The sequence below is a fragment of the Anolis sagrei genome, chromosome 2, assembly GCF_037176765.1.
Source record: "Anolis sagrei isolate rAnoSag1 chromosome 2, rAnoSag1.mat, whole genome shotgun sequence".
Lineage (NCBI taxonomy): Eukaryota > Metazoa > Chordata > Lepidosauria > Squamata > Dactyloidae > Anolis > Anolis sagrei.
In genome coordinates this window covers 10728715-10748284 of record NC_090022.1, presented here as the reverse complement: position 1 = coordinate 10748284, position 19570 = coordinate 10728715, and the positions used below count along the sequence as shown (strand labels likewise).

Below are 19570 nucleotides of genomic sequence, written 5' to 3'. Positions count from 1 at the left end.
GCAGGCAGATGTAGTAAGCAACAGCCAGGAGGCAGGTGTTTTTAAAGTCTCTTCCTCAGTCCTCTTCCTCTTAGCTGCCTTGGGAGGGGGAGAGTAGCAGCAGGATTTCCTCCTTCTCATTCTAAGGTGGCAGACAGATGTAGTAAGCAACAGCCAGGAGGCAGGTGTTTTTAAAGTCTCTTCCTCAGTCCCCTTCCTCTTAGCTGCCTTGGGAGGGGGAGAGTAGCAGCAGGATTTCCTCCTTCTCATTCTGAGGTGGCAGGCAGATGTAGTAAGCAACAGCCAGGAGGCAGGTGTTTTTAAAGTATCTTCCTCAGCCCCCTTCCTCTTAGCTGGCTTGGGAGGGGGAGAGTAGCAGCAGGATTTCCTCCTTCTCATTCTGAGGTGGCAGGCAGATGTAGCAAGCAACAGCCAGGAGGCAGGTGTTTTTAAAGTATCTTCCTCAGCCCCCTTCCTCTTAGCTGGCTTGGGAGGGGGAGAGTAGCAGCAGGATTTCCTCCTTCTCATTCTGAGGTGGCAGGCAGATGTAGCAAGCAACAGCCAGGGGCAGGTGTTTTTAAAGACTCTTCCTCAGACCTCTTCCTCTTAGCTGGCTTGGGAGGGGGAGAGCAGCAGCAGGATTTCTTCCTTCTCATTCTGAGGTGGCAGGCAGATGTAGTAAGCAACAGCCAGGAGGTAGGTGTTTTTAAAGTATCTTCCTCAGCCCCCTTCCTCTTAGCTGGCTTGGGAGGGGGAGAGTAGCAGCAGGATTTCCTCCTTCTCATTCTGAGGCGGCAGGCAGATGTAGTAAGCAACAGCCAGGAGGCAGGTGTTTTTAAAACTCTTCCTCAGTCCTCTTCCTCTTAGCTGCCTTGGGAGGGGGAGAGTAGCAGCAGGATTTCCTCCTTCTCATTCTGAGGTGGCAGGCAGATGTAGCAAGCAACAGCCAGGAGACAGATGTTTTTAAAGTATCTTCCTCAGCCCCCTTCCTCTTAGCTGGCTTGGGAGGGGGAGAGTAGCAGCAGGATTTCCTCCTTCTCATTCTGAGGTGGCAGGCAGATGTAGTAAGCAACAGCCAGGAGGCAGGTGTTTTTAAAGTATCTTCCTCAGCCCCCTTCCTCTTAGCTGGCTTGGGAGGGGGAGAGTAGCAGCAGGATTTCCTCCTTCTCATTCTGAGGCGGCAGGCAGATGTAGTAAGCAACAGCCAGGAGGCAGGTGTTTTTAAAACTCTTCCTCAGTCCTCTTCCTCTTAGCTGCCTTGGGAGGGGGAGAGTAGCAGCAGGATTTCCTCCTTCTCATTCTGAGGTGGCAGGCAGATGTAGTAAGCAACAGCCAGGAGGCAGGTGTTTTTAAAGTATCTTCCTCAGCCCCCTTCCTCTTAGCTGGCTTGGGAGGGGGAGAGTAGCAGCAGGATTTCCTCCTTCTCATTCTGAGGCGGCAGGCAGATGTAGTAAGCAACAGCCAGGAGGCAGGTGTTTTTAAAACTCTTCCTCAGTCCTCTTCCTCTTAGCTGCCTTGGGAGGGGGAGAGTAGCAGCAGGATTTCTTCCTTCTCATTCTGAGGTGGCAGGCAGATGTAGTAAGCAACAGCCAGGAGGCAGGTGTTTTTAAAGTATCTTCCTCAGTCCTCTTCCTCTTAGCTGCCTTGGGAGGGGGAGAGTAGCAGCAGGATTTCCTCCTTCTCATTCTGAGGTGGCAGGCAGATGTAGTAAGCAACAGCCAGGAGGCAGGTGTTTTTAAAGTATCTTCCTCAGCCCCCTTCCTCTTAGCTGGCTTGGGAGGGGGAGAGTAGCAGCAGGATTTCCTCCTTCTCATTCTGAGGCGGCAGGCAGATGTAGTAAGCAACAGCCAGGAGGCAGGTGTTTTTAAAACTCTTCCTCAGTCCCCTTCCTCTTAGCTGCCTTGGGAGGGGGAGAGTAGCAGCAGGATTTCTTCCTTCTCATTCTGAGGTGGCAGGCAGATGTAGTAAGCAACAGCCAGGAGGCAGGTGTTTTTAAAGTATCTTCCTCAGTCCTCTTCCTCTTAGCTGCCTTGGGAGGGGGAGAGTAGCAGCAGGATTTCCTCCTTCTCATTCTGAGGTGGCAGACAGATGTAGTAAGCAACAGCCAGGAGGCAGGTGTTTTTAAAGTCTCTTCCTCAGCCCCCTTCCTCTTAGCTGCCTTGGGAGGGGGAGAGTAGCAGCAGGATTTCCTCCTTCTCATTCTGAGGTGGCAGGCAGATGTAGTAAGCAACAGCCAGGAGGCAGGTGTTTTTAAAGTATCTTCCTCAGCCCCCTTCCTCTTAGCTGGCTTGGGAGGGGGAGAGTAGCAGCAGGATTTCCTCCTTCTCATTCTGAGGTGGCAGGCAGATGTAGCAAGCAACAGCCAGGAGGCAGGTGTTTTTAAAGTATCTTCCTCAGCCCCCTTCCTCTTAGCTGGCTTGGGAGGGGGAGAGTAGCAGCAGGATTTCCTCCTTCTCATTCTGAGGTGGCAGGCAGATGTAGCAAGCAACAGCCAGGGGCAGGTGTTTTTAAAGACTCTTCCTCAGACCTCTTCCTCTTAGCTGGCTTGGGAGGGGGAGAGCAGCAGCAGGATTTCTTCCTTCTCATTCTGAGGTGGCAGGCAGATGTAGTAAGCAACAGCCAGGAGGTAGGTGTTTTTAAAGTATCTTCCTCAGCCCCCTTCCTCTTAGCTGGCTTGGGAGGGGGAGAGTAGCAGCAGGATTTCCTCCTTCTCATTCTGAGGTGGCAGGCAGATGTAGTAAGCAACAGCCAGGAGGCAGGTGTTTTTAAAACTCTTCCTCAGTCCTCTTCCTCTTAGCTGCCTTGGGAGGGGGAGAGTAGCAGCAGGATTTCCTCCTTCTCATTCTGAGGTGGCAGGCAGATGTAGTAAGCAACAGCCAGGAGGCAGGTGTTTTTAAAGTATCTTCCTCAGCCCCCTTCCTCTTAGCTGGCTTGGGAGGGGGAGAGTAGCAGCAGGATTTCCTCCTTCTCATTCTGAGGTGGCAGGCAGATGTAGCAAGCAACAGCCAGGAGGCAGGTGTTTTTAAAGTATCTTCCTCAGCCCCCTTCCTCTTAGCTGGCTTGGGAGGGGGAGAGTAGCAGCAGGATTTCCTCCTTCTCATTCTGAGGTGGCAGGCAGATGTAGCAAGCAACAGCCAGGGGCAGGTGTTTTTAAAGACTCTTCCTCAGACCTCTTCCTCTTAGCTGGCTTGGGAGGGGGAGAGCAGCAGCAGGATTTCTTCCTTCTCATTCTGAGGTGGCAGGCAGATGTAGTAAGCAACAGCCAGGAGGCAGGTGTTTTTAAAGTATCTTCCTCAGCCCCCTTCCTCTTAGCTGGCTTGGGAGGGGGAGAGTAGCAGCAGGATTTCCTCCTTCTCATTCTGAGGCGGCAGGCAGATGTAGTAAGCAACAGCCAGGAGGCAGGTGTTTTTAAAACTCTTCCTCAGTCCCCTTCCTCTTAGCTGCCTTGGGAGGGGGAGAGTAGCAGCAGGATTTCTTCCTTCTCATTCTGAGGTGGCAGGCAGATGTAGTAAGCAACAGCCAGGAGGCAGGTGTTTTTAAAGTATCTTCCTCAGTCCTCTTCCTCTTAGCTGCCTTGGGAGGGGGAGAGTAGCAGCAGGATTTCCTCCTTCTCATTCTGAGGTGGCAGACAGATGTAGTAAGCAACAGCCAGGAGGCAGGTGTTTTTAAAGTCTCTTCCTCAGCCCCCTTCCTCTTAGCTGCCTTGGGAGGGGGAGAGTAGCAGCAGGATTTCCTCCTTCTCATTCTGAGGTGGCAGGCAGATGTAGTAAGCAACAGCCAGGAGGCAGGTGTTTTTAAAGTATCTTCCTCAGCCCCCTTCCTCTTAGCTGGCTTGGGAGGGGGAGAGTAGCAGCAGGATTTCCTCCTTCTCATTCTGAGGTGGCAGGCAGATGTAGCAAGCAACAGCCAGGAGGCAGGTGTTTTTAAAGTATCTTCCTCAGCCCCCTTCCTCTTAGCTGGCTTGGGAGGGGGAGAGTAGCAGCAGGATTTCCTCCTTCTCATTCTGAGGTGGCAGGCAGATGTAGCAAGCAACAGCCAGGGGCAGGTGTTTTTAAAGACTCTTCCTCAGACCTCTTCCTCTTAGCTGGCTTGGGAGGGGGAGAGCAGCAGCAGGATTTCTTCCTTCTCATTCTGAGGTGGCAGGCAGATGTAGTAAGCAACAGCCAGGAGGTAGGTGTTTTTAAAGTATCTTCCTCAGCCCCCTTCCTCTTAGCTGGCTTGGGAGGGGGAGAGTAGCAGCAGGATTTCCTCCTTCTCATTCTGAGGTGGCAGGCAGATGTAGTAAGCAACAGCCAGGAGGCAGGTGTTTTTAAAACTCTTCCTCAGTCCTCTTCCTCTTAGCTGCCTTGGGAGGGGGAGAGTAGCAGCAGGATTTCCTCCTTCTCATTCTGAGGTGGCAGGCAGATGTAGTAAGCAACAGCCAGGAGGCAGGTGTTTTTAAAGTATCTTCCTCAGCCCCCTTCCTCTTAGCTGGCTTGGGAGGGGGAGAGTAGCAGCAGGATTTCCTCCTTCTCATTCTGAGGTGGCAGGCAGATGTAGCAAGCAACAGCCAGGAGGCAGGTGTTTTTAAAACTCTTCCTCAGTCCTCTTCCTCTTAGCTGCCTTGGGAGGGGGAGAGTAGCAGCAGGATTTCCTCCTTCTCATTCTGAGGTGGCAGGCAGATGTAGTAAGCAACAGCCAGGAGACAGATGTTTTTAAAGTCTCTTCCTCAGTCCTCTTCCTCTTAGCTGGCTTGGGAGGGGGAGAGTAGCAGCAGGATTTCCTCCTTCTCATTCTGAGGTGGCAGGCAGATGTAGTAAGCAACAGCCAGGAGGCAGGTGTTTTTAAAGTCTCTTCCTCAGTCCCCTTCCTCTTAGCTGCCTTGGGAGGGGGAGAGTAGCAGCAGGATTTCCTCCTTCTCATTCTGAGGTGGCAGGCAGATGTAGTAAGCAACAGCCAGGAGGCAGGTGTTTTTAAAGTATCTTCCTCAGTCCCCTTCCTCTTAGCTGCCTTGGGAGGGGGAGAGTAGCAGCAGGATTTCCTCCTTCTCATTCTGAGGTGGCAGGCAGATGTAGTAAGCAACAGCCAGGAGGCAGGTGTTTTTAAAGTATCTTCCTCAGCCCCCTTCCTCTTAGCTGGCTTGGGAAGGGGAGAGTAGCAGCAGGATTTCCTCCTTCTCATTCTGAGGTGGCAGGCAGATGTAGTAAGCAACAGCCAGGAGGCAGGTGTTTTTAAAGACTCTTCCTCAGTCCCCTTCCTCCTCTTAGCTGGCTTAGGAGGGGGAGAGTAGCAGCAGGATTTCCTTCTTCTCATCCTGAGGTCACCTAGGATAGGTAGATGATATCTTGTGCCAGTATTGGCCATGGGATTTTGACACAATGGAAGGAGACTGAAGTGACCAAACATCTTTTGTGATAAATAATTAAATGTCCTAGGGATCCATCCTCTAGATGGGCAAGCCTTTGGCTTCTCCGAGGTCTGAGGAAGTGGAGACATTGGTTTATTAGTCACGCAAAGTGTCCTTGGTGAGTCCTTTTGTTTAGGGATTAGCTTGGCCCAGGAGAGGAGATTTCCTGGGGCCCATGAGTTGCTGGGTTCATGAAGTGGTGACATTTCATATAGGGATATGGGAGGAGGGGAAGGTATACAAGGGAATCATAGGGGATACATTCATATAGCGGGGAAAAGAAATCATATCAGCCCATCCCACCCACCAGAGTCCATTGAAAGTTCATAAATCATAGCGAGAGTCCATGGGGTTTGAGGAAAAAAGTTTTCAAAAAGTTCAAAAGTTTGCCAAAAGTGTCCAAAAGTCCAACAAGAGTCCAAAGTGTTCATGAGATTAAGGGAAATGGTTCTGTAAATCCATTGGATTCACACTGGGACCATTGATTTGGGAGAAGAAAACTATAAATCCCATCTCGTCAAAGGACCAGGATGGCCTGTCTGCTATAAATATATGCAATATAGGGCATAAAACCTTGATTAAATGTACACACTATCTAACACGGGAAGGGTCCTTGTTGTTGTTAGTGTCTTTGCAAATTGACCAAGACTTAACCCTTGTTATCCAGCATGATGTCCTTGTCGTTAGCAAAACTACAAGTTCCCTGATTTTGAATTATCTTTTACAGAGTCCTAGAAAAAATAAGGGGGGGGGGTCTCCTCCAATATCATCTATCCATCATCTTTAGTCTTTTGGTTGCAGGGCTTTGGAGAGATGCTCTTTCCCCCTCCTTCCAGTGTAACGCTGGGCAAGGAAGGGTTAAGGGGAGGGAGTGTGGTTTCCAAGAGAGGCAGGAAGGAAGTGGGCCTTCCCTGTCCCTCTAGGAACCAAACTCCCTCCCCTTAACCCTTCCTTGCCCGGCTTCCTCCTTATTGTCCTTGCAGCCTGTCTCTCCTCCTCCTCCTCCTCCTTCTGGTGAGTCTTCTTCCCAGACCTTCTCCAAAGGGCGGAAGAGAGACTGAAGCCCAAAACACCAGAGTTGGCTCAGGCCATACTAACATGGGGTTGGGTGTAATCAGATTCTCCGACTGGGGGATCCTTGGGAGGAGAAAGAAGCAGGCAGAGGGAGGCCAAGGGCTTTCCCCTGCCAACCCACTCACCTGCCTGCCTGGATCCTCTTTTTCCCCTTTTAATTTTTAATTAAGCATTTCAAAGAAAAAAGATGTTTTCCACACAAAGAAAAAAGGAGAACCAAGAAGGGAAGGAAGGTTGCATAGCCCTGATTAGTAGATTAGGATTGTATACATGTCAAGAAAGAGGAAGGGAGCGGAGCGGGGAAAAGAAGCCTAGTATTTAGTACAGTTATTACATCTATATATTTAACCCAAGCAATATTTTAATACACATCATCTAAAGTTTTGGAAGTGCCAAATGCCCTCTACAACTGGAAAGAATGCACTCTCGTCTTTAGTAGTTGGTTCCATTGATTCCCCGATTCTTGTCTACCCCTCTTGCTCTTCCTCTCTCCTCTTGCAGAGCAGACCCGTGTGTATATATCTCCTCGACTTGGAAGGCGCTGAACAGACTACGCTCTGGCACCACGAGATGCAGAGCCAATCTTAAGAAATGGGGCTACAGGGTGGAATCCTCGGCATGCGAGTGCAGAGAAGAGCAAACCACTGACCACCTGCTGCAATGCACCCAGAGCCTTGCTACATGCACGATGGAGGACCTTCTTGCGGCAACACCAGAAGCACTCCAAATGGTCAGATACTGGTCAAAGGACATTTAACCAGCTACCAAATTTGCAAAATCTGTGTGTTTTTTTTTCTTTTTCTTTTTAATCTGTGTGTTTGTTTTGCTCTGTTAGAATTGTAATACAATGGTATGGTTGCTGATGACACGATAAATAAAAATCCTCTGCAAGACCACCTGGGATCCAATTTGCTTCCTCATCTAACGGTGGTTCCAACATGGAGAGACTCAACTCATTTGGACTTAAAGCAGGACTTGGGAGCAGTGGGAAATTCTGGGAAAGAACTACACAGGCGTTCCTGAATGCGCACATAGAGCGCCAGCGCTTCAGACATTCCTCCTTCCGAGAGAATGAGGGGCCCAGAGATGTTTGCAGCCGCCTCCATGATCTCTGCCGCCAGTGGCTGAAGCCAGAGCAACACACCAAGGCGGAGATGCTGGACCTGGTGATCCTGGAGCAGTTCCTGAGCACCCTGCCCCCAGAGATGGGGAGCTGGGTCCGAGAGTGTGGGGCAGAGACCTCTTCCCAGGCGGTGGCCCTGGCGGAAGGCTTCCTCCTGAGTCGGGCAGAGGACGAGAAGCAGGACGGACAGGTGAGAGCATGTCCTCTTGACTTCACTCACCTTTATTTATTTATTTATTTGGTTTACTTTTACCTCGCCCTTCTCACCCCGAAGGGGACTCAGGGCGGCTTGGGACTGATTGAGAGATTAAACATACATCCTGCCTTCCTTCCAAGTTCAGACCAATGTGAGGGAGAAGCCGGACTCTACTCCCTTGGCCTCTTTTCCCACCTGCCCCTTCTGCTGTCTGTCACCTCCATATCCATTGTAAGCTCTGTTGCTCCTGCACTCAAATATGTTGACCCCAGATATTACATTGAATGTGATGGGAGGGAAAATATGGCCACTCTCAGAATACAGTTTCTGCACATTTGGGGGAAAATCCTTTCTTACCTTTATCTATACTACTTATGGAATTATCTGTGCTCTTCTAGGCCCAAAATAACTGCACTGAAGTCCTCCCTGATGTCCCTGAATCAGAGAAACCTCCATCAGACACCACTCAGAGCCTCCAGCAGAAGGAGCTCAAGCAGGAAGAAGATGGGACTACAGCCTTGGAAGGTAAGAAGGAACGCTTCTGAGAGTTATAGTGTTTTATGTAATTTCCCCTTTGGGGGATTGTAGCACATCCACAATCGGTTTGAACTAGAGAAGGCATACACGAAGGATCCTTTGGCCTTGAGATGCGTATATAGTAGGTATTTGGTTGCTAAAGGTGTAATTTTAGTGTGATTTGAATACATGCAGCATACTGTTGGGTGGGAATGAAATATCAGCCATACAGTATGTTCTCAGGTGAAAGCCGAATCTGAAATGAGCCCTGGAAACTGAGCTGGAAGACAAACAGACAACAAAGAATAACTTTTGTCAATTGGATTACCGAACCCAGTACTAGTTTCAATCTAGCCTATTCACAGCTTTGAATGAGTATCATGACCTTATTTCCTGGTTGTGTGAAGCCAGGAAATTACGCCATGCCTTAGACCTGTCCTGTGTATATTTGAAATCTGGGAGAGGGATGTCATGGAAACGGGAGAAATGCAGGGGAAGAGCCAGGGTGAGGCGTGAGGGAAATAAACTGTCAGTTGGAACTTTGTTGCTTTCCCTGATGCATACTTTTGAATTAAAGCCTTCCAACTTTGTGAGGTAATTTCTTCGCCAGAAAGCTATAGATCCAGAGAATGAGATTTTAAAAAGTCCTAAACTCCAAATCTTTACACATTCCTGAGCTGGCAAATGCTCCTGTGTTCATAGAGTCATTTCCTCAAAGGTTTTTTTTACTATTGTAATCGTAACCTCTGAGACATGTTTATGTGTTCAGCTTTCCACACCTTATTCTCTCTCTCTCTCAGGTACTGGAATGATGTTGTTGCTGAATCCTCCGTCATTTCTTCCGCTTTGTGATGGAGTGGAACTGAATCAGGTAAGCAGAAGGATTCCTGGGAGAGGAGGAAGGGAGCTGCCTGGGGGTCATTGGTCCCAGGCTTAATCACTGAACATTTCTTGAAACAGACAAGATTGAAAGAGGTTTTCTTAAATGTGAAATACTGAAGCCACAATTGCCTAAATGTAAAGAAAGCAGAATGGATTCAACTGAGCTAAGATTTAAAAGGGACATGTACAAGAAATGGAAAAGTCGGGAAATCACCAAGGAATTCAAACAGCTAACCAGTATAAGGAGGGGAACGGTCTAACAAGCTAAAGCAGAAAATGAGCTCAGGCTTCCCAGATAGATTAAAAACAATGAAAAGCAGTTCTTTGGTTGTGTCAGTAGAAGAAGGACATACGAAGAAATGATAGGGTCTGCGCGTGGAGAAGGTGGTGAAATGCTAACAGGGGATGGGGAAAAGGTAGAACGCTGTCTCAGTCTTCTCCCAAAAGGGAATCAGTATTCTACTTGAGCAAGATGGAGCAGATGAGGTAATAGGGGAAACGCAACCCAAAATAGGTAAAGGAGTAGCCCAGGAATACCTGGCCACTCTAAATGAATTCAAGTCTCCAGGGCCACATGAACGACATCCAAGAGTCCTGAAGGAACTAACAGAAGAAATGTCAGAACCACTGGCAATAATCTTTGAGAATTCTTGGAGAATATGAGAAATCCGAGCAGACTGGAGGAGGCAAATGTTGTTGCTATCTTCAAGAATGGATAAAGGGTGCTCACCAGTGGTCCCTCTTCATCCTGAAAAGAAGTGACTAGCGGGGTGTTGCAGGGTTCCGTTGTGGGCTAAAAGCTGTTCCACACCTTTCTTATTGACCTGGATGAAGGTTTACAGGGCAGGCTTATCATATTTGCAGATGACACCAAATTAGCAGAGATAGCTAATACTCCAGAAGAAAGGATCAGAATTCAAAATGGCCTTAACATGTTAGAGAGCTGAGTGCAAACTAAAATTAGTTTCAACGTGGAGAAATGTATGATAGTACACAAAGGCAGTGTTAGAGTGTTAGCAGATCACAAGTTTAACATGAGCCAACCATTTGATGCACCACCTTAAAAGCCTATGGGATTTTGGGTTGCATCCAAAGGAATACGGTGTCTAGATTAAGGGAAGTCACGGCGACCTTTCTGCTTTGGCCAAGACCTCACCTGAAGTAACAGTTTAGGGCCCCACAATGAAAACTGGAACATGTCCAGATTCCATTTCTGAGTCTACATATCCATTAAGAAAAGGTTTTGACTGTTCTTACTTAGGCGATCCCTCGTTGTCTGATTAGGATAGTCTTCCAAGATCAGTGTAGTGGTGGGTCCATAGGTGACTGTGGAGCTCTATTTTTGACCTGCATGTTCTCCCGCAGTGAGGGCATCAGTTTCCAGGTGGAAGGCGGTCCCGGTCAAGGTTGGCTTGACGCACCTTCCTCTTGGCATGTTTCTCTCTTTCGCCCTCCATTTGTGACTTCAAATTCTACAGCACTGCTGGTCACAGCTGACCACCAGCTGGAGCGCTCAAGGGCCAGGGCTTCCCAGTTCTCAGTGTTTATGCCAGAGTTTTTAAGGTTGACTTTGAGCCCATCTTTAAATCTCTTTTCTTGCCCACCAACATTACGTTTTCCGTTTTTGAGTTCGGAGAAGAGCAACTGCTTTGGGAAACGGTGGTCAGGCATCCGGACAATGGAGGACATCGCTTCAATGTTGGTGGTCTTTGCTTCTTGCAGCACGCTGACATTTGCCCACTTGTCTTCCCAAGAGATTTGCAGGATTTTCCGGAGGCAGCGCTGATGGAATCGTTCCAGGAGTTGCATGTGACATCTGTAGATAGTCCATGTTTCGCAGGCATATAGCAGGGTTGGGAGGACAATAGCTTTGTTTATATACCTACGGATGTCCTGGTCCTCAAACACTCTGCTTCATTCAGAAAAATGACTGTAACCAACTGGAGGTCTCTACAAAGCTTAAAGTATGGCATGGGGGCCTTAGCCCTTTCCCTTTCAAACAACCAACAGAAATGTAAATCTACTTTAAAGATTTTCTGGTAAATATTCTTACTGACTCCTTTATGTGAGAAGGAAATGTGTTCTTTTTCCACCAGAGCCCAATTGCCTTTGAGGATGTGGCTGTCCATTTCTCCCCGGAGGAGTGGGATCTCCTGAATCCTGGTCAGAAAGCCTTGCACGTGCAGATAATGGAGGAGATTCATGGGATGGTGGACTCTCTTGGTAAGGCCCCCTCATTCCTGGGGATTTCTATTTCAAAATGCAGTATCCCAATCAGCGGCTCCCTCGTGGGAGCAGTATCCAAAATCATCTCAACCTCTGAGAGTTCTCAAGGCAGGGCTTATGTTAGAAATATATGACATAAGTGTAACATTGCCTTGGTGCCTGAGTCACAGTGATGTTGGCTGTGACCAGTTCAGACTCCAGTGAGAAGATTTCCATAATCAAGTCCAAGTGTACCACAGTCCCTCGCAGCAACAGGGCTCCATAGAAAACCCATCAAGAGTCATCACCCCAGATCTGTCACACTACTCTCTGTGTGTGAGAGAGAGAAAGAGGCAGGGAGAGGGAGGAAGCAGATTGGCTGGAGAGAGTGGCTGGAGAATGGATCATCAAAAAGAACAAATTTCCCCTGGCTTCAGATATGCAGATGCAGCTATACATCTTATGATCAGTGTGGTATTCAACCTTGTTTTTCCTCCCAGCCAGGCAGGCTAGCACCTGCATGTCTAAATGCTAAGCTCTTTTGTATGCTGCCTCTCCCGGCACACAAACAGACCCTAGCCTCAATCATTCGCAAGATGGTGACTTGTAATATAATGTGTTCTATGTTCTGTGCTTGAGAATGCTTGGAGACAAGGGTTTTTTCTGCACTGGCAGAGGCATATCGCAGCAATCAAACTCTATGCCCCTATCTTTCAAATGGTAGAAAATGGCTCCGGCCCACCTTATCTATCTGAACATATCTCTCCCTATGAACCTTCTAGGAATTTGAGATTGTCTGAGGAGGCCCTGCTCTCGATCCCGCCTGTCTCACAGGCGTGTTTGGTGGGGATGAGAGACAAGGCCTTCTTAGTGGTGGCCCCTCGGCTGTAGAATTTCCTTCCCAGGGATATTAGATCAGCCCCTTCCCTCCTGACCTTTCAAAAACTAGTGAAAACCTGGCTCTTTTGAGCAAGCGTTTGGAGCTGCAGCGTGACCAGTTATCACAAAGTTATAATACGAACATGGAACAGCTAGGACTAGGTAAACAGATGAGGAATTAGGTGTTTTTGTATTTTTATAGTTTTTTTATGGATTTTATATGTATTTATGATGTGTTTTAATTGTTTTATTGAGATATGTATTTATATATGGCATCTAATTGTTGCCGGTCTGTACACCGCCCTGAGTTGCCTTCGGGCTGAAATGGGCGGGATAGAAATGTTGAAAATAAATAAATAAATTGCTACTATCTCTGCCTGAGTCCTGCAGACCCTCTTTGTTTTCTCCCTTCTCGGCCTTCATCATTGTTTTCCTCTTTTTCTCCACAGTCACTGTCTTGCATATTCCCAACTTTGTCAGGCAAATCTATCCCTTTGGAACTCACATTTACAGCAAAGTTCAAAAACTGTCAGAGTCCCATTCAGTTGTTGTTGTTCATTCGTTCAGTCGTCTCCGACTCTTCGTGACCTCATGGACCAGCCCACGCCAGAGCTCCCTGTCAGCCGTTACCACCCCCAGCTCCCTCAAGGTCAGTCCAGTCACTTCAAGGATGCCATCCATCCATCTTGCCCTTGGTCGGCCCCTCTTCCTTTTGCCTTCCACTTTCCCCAGCATCATTGTCTTCTCTAGGCTTTCCTGTCTCCTCATGATGTGGCCAAAGGACTTCAACTTTGTCTCTAGTCTCCTTCCCTCCAATGAGCAGTCGGGCTTTATTTCCTGGAGGATGGGCTGGTTGGATCTTCTCGCAGTCCAAGGCACTCTCAGCACTTTCCTCCAACACCACAGCTCAAAAGCATCGATCTTCCTTCGCTCAGCCTTCCCTAAGGTCCAGCTCTCACATCCGTAGGTGACTACAGGGAATACCATGGCTTTGACTAGGCAATGGATCTTTGTTGCCAGTCTGATGTCTCTGCTCTTCACTATTTTATCGAGACTGGACATTGCTCTCCTCCCAAGAAGTAAGCGTCTTCTGATTTCCTGGCCACAGTCTGCATCTGCAGTAATCTTTGCACCTAGAAATACAAAGTCTGTCACAGCCTCCACGGTTTCTCCCTCTGTTTTCCAGTTGTCAATCATTCTTGTTGCCATAATCTTGGTTTTTTTGACGTTTAGCTGCAACCCGGCTTTTGCGCTTTCTTCTTTCACCTTGATTAAAAGGCTCCTCAGCTCCTCCTCGCTTTCGGCCATCAGAGTGGTGTCATCTGCATATCTGAGGTTGTTAATGTTTCTTCCAGCAATTTTCACCCCAGCTTTGCATTCATCAAGCCCCGCACATCGCATGATGTGTTCTGCATATAAGTTAAAAAGATTGGGTGAGAGGATGCAGCCTTGCTGTACGCCTTTCCCAATCTTGAACCAGTCTGTTGTTCCGTGGTCAGTTCTGACTGTTAGTTCTGATCCCATTCAGTAGTTAATGGTAAAAGTGTAACTATCTCTGCAGCGCTCGGAAATTAGATACGGAACCTTCTATGTTGGAACAGAACAATCCAACCTTAACTGCATTGATTGAGGACGGTCCACTGAGTGGTAATTGTGGTCTTCCCAAGATGTTGTGTTTCCTGATCAGGTGTTAGTGGTGTAAGAATTTGGAATCTATTGTGTAACTCCAGCTGAGCAGAAGGAGGCTGGCTAGTCCTGTGCCTCTTTCTACAGGTGACATTCTTCCAAGCGTGAGGGTTGTCTACAATTGAAGTGATCTCGCCATAAGGTTCCCTATCATGTTTGGGTTTCTGTGATGTGGGTTGCATATCTAGAACAGCATGCTGTGTGGCATCAAAAAAGAGCTCGAATTCCTGAATGTCCTTAAGGATCTTGATTCTGTCCTCGAGTAATTGAGTCCTCTATTCCATGAGAGTAATCTGTTTGCACTTGGTGCAGATGTAGTTAGAATCACAGAATCATAGAGTTGGAAGAGACCTCATGGACCATCCAGTCCAACCCCATTCTGCCAAGAAGCAGGAAAATTGCATTCAGAACACCCCTGACAGATGGCCATCCAGCCTCTGTTTAAAAAGCCTCCAAAGAAGGAGTCTCCACCACACTCCGGGGCAGAGAGTTCCACTGCTGAACAGCTCTCTCCCACAGTCAAGAAGTTCTTCCTAATGTTCAGATGGAATCTCCTTTCTTGTAGTTTGAAGCCATTGTTCCATTGCATCCTAGTCTCCAGGGCAGCAGAAAACAAGCTTGCTCCCTGCTCCCTATGACTTCGTCTCACATACTTATACATGGCTATCATGTCTCTTCTCAGCCTTCTCTTCTTCAGACTAAACATGTCCAGCTCTTTAAGCTGCTCCTCATAGGGATTGGTCTCCAGACCCTTGATCATTTTAGTCTCCCTTCTCTTGTCAATATCTCTCTTCAATTGTGGTTCCCAGAACTGGACACAGTATTCCAGGTGTGGAATATTAAGAACGATGTGAATAGTAATAGTGTTTGGGTTGAAGATATAGATATAATAATTGCAGCAAATACAAGGGTTCTCCTCACCACTCCATTCCCAGAACAGCTCATCAACTATTCCTCAATAGTTGATGAGCTGTTCTGTGAAGAAACTGTACATGCCACAGTTTATGCATGTGATGGGAACATGTTAGTGTTGTTACATCTTGTGGTGAATGAGGATACCAACACTTATAGTGTTAGTTAAAGTGTGTGCAGGTCATGTGGAGACTGCTACCCTACTTCCTGCTTTTACTGTGTTTGTTTCTATTTCTCTGTTTTCTGTATGTATTGTGAAAGTATGTGTTAGTTAAGGTTGCGGGAGAGATTGTGAAATGGCTGGTAGCAAGGTAAATTTTTGAAAGGTGAACATTTGAATGTGAAGGGAAAAGGCATCCATTCCTCCAGAGAGAAGGTGACAGAATGAAAAAGCGGGCTAGGCTGAGCAACAGGTAGCCTCTGGAGCAGATATGCTGGGCCTGAACCATATAGGGTTTTGTAGGTCAAAACCAGCACTTTGAATTGTGCTCGGAACTGGATCGGCAGCCAGTGGAGCTGACATAACAGAGGGGTGGTATGCTCCCTGTATGACGCTCCAGTGAGTAATCTGCTGGGCCTGAACCATATATGTTAGTCATCCCTCTCTTAGAGACTCTAGGCAGGCAAACCATGTCCATCTTTACTGAATAAGGGTGAGGAAACGACAACATTTATATCTTCTTTTCTTCCATGTCTGTGTTGTTTTAAGGATCATTTTGATCGACATAGAATCATAGAGTTGGAAGAGACTTTGTGGGCCATCCAACCCCTGCCAAGGAGTAGGAAAATCGCATTCACTTCTTATCTCACTTCCTTAGAGTCCTTATCTGTCACACTGAGCAATGATTGTTTCTGTTCTTCTTCACAGTAGATAACGGGGAGGAGAGCAATGTACACAGCGAACACAGGAAGCATTTGGGACACAACGGGGGCCAGCAAGCCCAGAGTGAAGATGAAGATTCTGCCGGAGAAAAGCCCTACGAATGCAATGTATATGGGCAATGTTTTGCCCAAGATGTGGCACTTGTGCTTCACAAGACATTCCAAGCTGGGGAAAGCCATTTTAAATGGAAAGTATCAGCAGAATGTGTGGTTGATTACAAATTGCCAGATCTGTGCCAACAAGAAATCTTTGAAGGAACAGAAGATTTCATAATCCAGGAGTGTGAGAAACCACACAAATGCAAGGAATGTGGGCAATGTATTGTTCAAAGTTCATCCCTTGTGAGCCACCAGAGAATCCACACTGGAGAACACCCATATAGATGTCCAGATTGTGGGAAATGTTTTTCTTCCAGTTCAAGCTTGGTGAGGCACAAAAGAGTCCACACAGGAGAAAAGCCATACCAGTGCCAGGAGTGTGGGAAATGTTTTGCTGCCAATTCAGACTTGGTGAGCCATAAAAGGCTTCACACAGGAGAAAAGCCATACCAATGCCAGGAGTGTGGGAAATGTTTTGCTGACAGGTCAGCCTTGACAAAGCACAAAAGACTCCACACAGGAGAAAAACCATACCCATGCCAAGAGTGTGGGAAAAGTTTTTCCTGCAGTTCACACTTGATGAGGCACAAAAGACTCCACACAGGAGAGAAGCCGTACCAATGCCAGGAGTGTGAGAAATGTTTTGTTTACAATTCACAATTGGTGAAGCACAAAAGACTGCACACCGGAGAGAAGCCATACCAATGCCAGGAGTGTGGGAAATTTTTTCCTGACAATTCAGCCTTAGTGAGCCACAAAAGGCTCCACACAGAAGAGAATCCGTACCAATGTCAGGAGTGTGGGAAATGTTTTGCTTCCAGTTCATGCTTGGTGAGGCACAAAAGACTTCACACAGGAGAGAAGCCATACCAATGCCAGGAGTGTGGGAGATGCTTTGCTTACAGTTCAAACTTGGTGAGCCACACAAGAATTCACACAGGAGAGAAACCATACCAGTGCCAGGAGTGTGGGAAATGTTTTGCTGACAGTTCAGCCTTGGTGAGGCACAAAAGACTCCACACGGGAGAGAAGCCATACCAATGTCAGAAGTGTGGGAAAAGTTATCCTTGCAAGTCATATCTTCTCAGACACCAGAGCACCCACACAGGAGAGAATCCATTCCAATGCCAGGAGTGTGGGAAATGTTTCACTCAGAGTTCATCCCTTTTGAGCCACCAGAGAATTCATAGTGGAGAATAACCATCCAAAGAGGTGGGACAAAAGTAATACAATTACTTGCAATAGGGAAATTTCAGGTGGTGGACATTCTAGTGCTGTAGACTATACATTCAACATTTCTCAATTAACATATGTGACTTCCTTGGCTTCACGTAGCACTTGGCTTGATTTTGGACTGATCTCTCTCCTTGGTTTCGAACGCTGTTCAAGGTTTTTGTTTTGCTTTGTTTGACTTTGGACTGTTGTGGAGAACTCTTTTGCTTCTTGGCAGAATGGGGTTGGACTGGATGGCCCATGAGGTCTCTTCCAACTCTATGTTTCTATGATTCTCTGGACACTGGTATCACCATGGGAGTAGACTGGCTTTCCCCTGGTCAGCCTTTATGGGTAAACATCTGATTTCAAACAGGACCATTTGCGAAGTTTGCCTAAGATTTGGTGGAGCCTCCGTTCTTGTCATTTGAATCCCTAAATTGAGGTCCTGTTCTTGGAGCAGCAGAAAGCAACCTTCCTGTCACAATCCTTCAGAGGGTTAAATATGAAGTCACCTATTCTGAAAAAAAACAACCATGTGTAATTCCATCAATTCATAGAATCATAGAATCATAGAATCAAAGAGTTGGAAGAGACCTCAAGGGCCATCCAGTCCAACCCCCTGCCAAGAAGCAGGAATATTGCATTCAAATCACCCCTGACAGATGGCCATCCAGCCTCTGCTTAAAAGCTTCCAAAGAAGGAGCCTCCACCACACTCCGGGGCAGAGAGTTCCACTGCTGAACGGCTCTCACAGTCAGGAAGTTCTTCCTAATGTTCAGATGGAATCTCCTCTCTTGTAGTTTGAAGCCATTGTTCCGCGTCCTAGTCTCCAAGGAAGCAGAAAACAAGCTTGCTCCCTCCTCCCTGTGGCTTCCTCTCACATATTTATACATGGCTATCATATCTCCTCTCAGCCTTCTCTTCTTCAGGCTAAACATGCCCAGTTCCCTAAGCCGCTCCTCATAGGGCTTGTTCTCCAGACCCTTGATCATTTTAGTCGCCCTCCTCTGGACACATTCCAGCTTGTCAATATCTCTCTTGAATTGTGGTGCCCAGAATTGGACACAATATTCCAGATGTGGTCTAACCAAAGCAGAATAGAGGGGTAGCATTACTTCCTTAGATCTAGACACTATGCTCCTATTGATGCAGGCCAAAATCCCATTGGCTTTTTTTGCCGCCACATCACATTGTTGGCTCATGTTTAACTTGTTGTCCACGAGGACTCCAAGATCTTTTTCACACGTACTGCTCTCGAGCCAGGCGTCCCCCATTCTGTATCTTTGCATTTCATTTTTTCTGCCAAAGTGGAGTATCTTGCATTTGTCACTGTTGAACTTCATTTTGTTAGTTTTGGCCCATCTCTCTAATCTGTCAAGATCGTTTTGAATTCTGCTCCAGTCCTCTGGACTATTGGCTATCCCTCCCAATTTGGTGTCGTCTGCAAACTTGATGATCATGCCTTCTAGCCCTTCATCTAAGTCATTAATAAAGATGTTGAACAGGACCGGGCCCAGGACGGAACCCTGCGGCACTCCGCTCGTCACTTCTTTCCAAGATGAAGAGGAAGCATTAGTGAGCACTCTCTGTGTTCGTCCACTTAACCAATTACAGATCCACCTCACCGTAGTTTTGCCTAGCCCACATTGGACTAGTTTCCTTGCCAGAAGGTCATGGGGGACCTTGTCGAAGGCTTTACTGAAATCCAGGTACGCTACATCCACGGCATTCCCCGCATCTACCTCTTGGGCTTTGTTCCTCTTGGGCTTTGTTTCCAGCTCCTTTAGCACCTTGATTGCAAATTTCTCGTTTGCGAATGTTGTTTTTCAACTGCGATTCCAGAATTGAACACAGTGCTTCTGTTGAGGCAAAACGAAAGGAAAAGATGCTTGCGCTATTATTTCCCTTGATGTACAAATCATATCTCTGGCTACAATTTACTGTCCATTTTCTTGCTCCTGGCGCACACTCATTTAATGTATATTAAATTAAAAAAAATCAATCTCTTTATTGTAGAATTAACCATGTTATATATCATAGATTTTGTTATAGACTACTAGAATTTGCTATATTTTGCAAAATTTTAGTCCCTGGATCTTGTGCATGAAGGAGGTAAATTTGTCTGTGTAAAGCAGGCGTGGGCAAACTTTGGCCCTCCAGGTGTTTTTGCACTTCAACTCCCACAATTTGGCTGGGATTCCTGTATGTTGAAGTCCAAACACTTGGAGCCGTTCCACACAGCCCTATATCCCAGAATATCAAGGCAGAAAATCCCACTTTATCTGAGTGTGGACTCAGATAACCCAGTTCAAAGCAGATATTGTAGGATTTTCAGTCTCAATATTCTGGGATATAGGGCTGTGTGGAAGGGCCCTTGGAGAGCTGACGCTTGGCGATGTAGAGTGAAAAAAACAACATTTATATAATTAATACAAGCTTCCCAACTAGTCACTTCCAATTGCTTTAGAATATCTAATTACCAGTATGTACGTGAATCTAAAGCTCTCCTCTTTTGGCTAAATGACCATGCCCTGAG

General features: G+C 47.0%; 1 protein-coding gene across 1 annotated transcript in view; it reads left to right on the top strand.

The window, feature by feature from the left end:
* The first annotated feature begins 6305 nt into the window (after positions 1-6305).
* The window catches only part of LOC132766117 (zinc finger protein 345-like), a 29397-nt gene continuing 16132 nt past the window's right edge, over positions 6306-19570 (top strand). Inside the window, exons 1-6 of the mRNA XM_067465273.1 lie at positions 6306-6379; positions 6941-7752; positions 8157-8283; positions 9075-9145; positions 11253-11379; positions 15707-17927. Coding sequence (XP_067321374.1) covers positions 7378-7752; positions 8157-8283; positions 9075-9145; positions 11253-11379; positions 15707-17019 — 2013 coding nt within the window. The 5' untranslated portion in view covers positions 6306-6379; positions 6941-7377 and the 3' untranslated portion in view covers positions 17020-17927. Of the gene's footprint in view, positions 6380-6940; positions 7753-8156; positions 8284-9074; positions 9146-11252; positions 11380-15706 lie in introns of the transcript that reaches the window.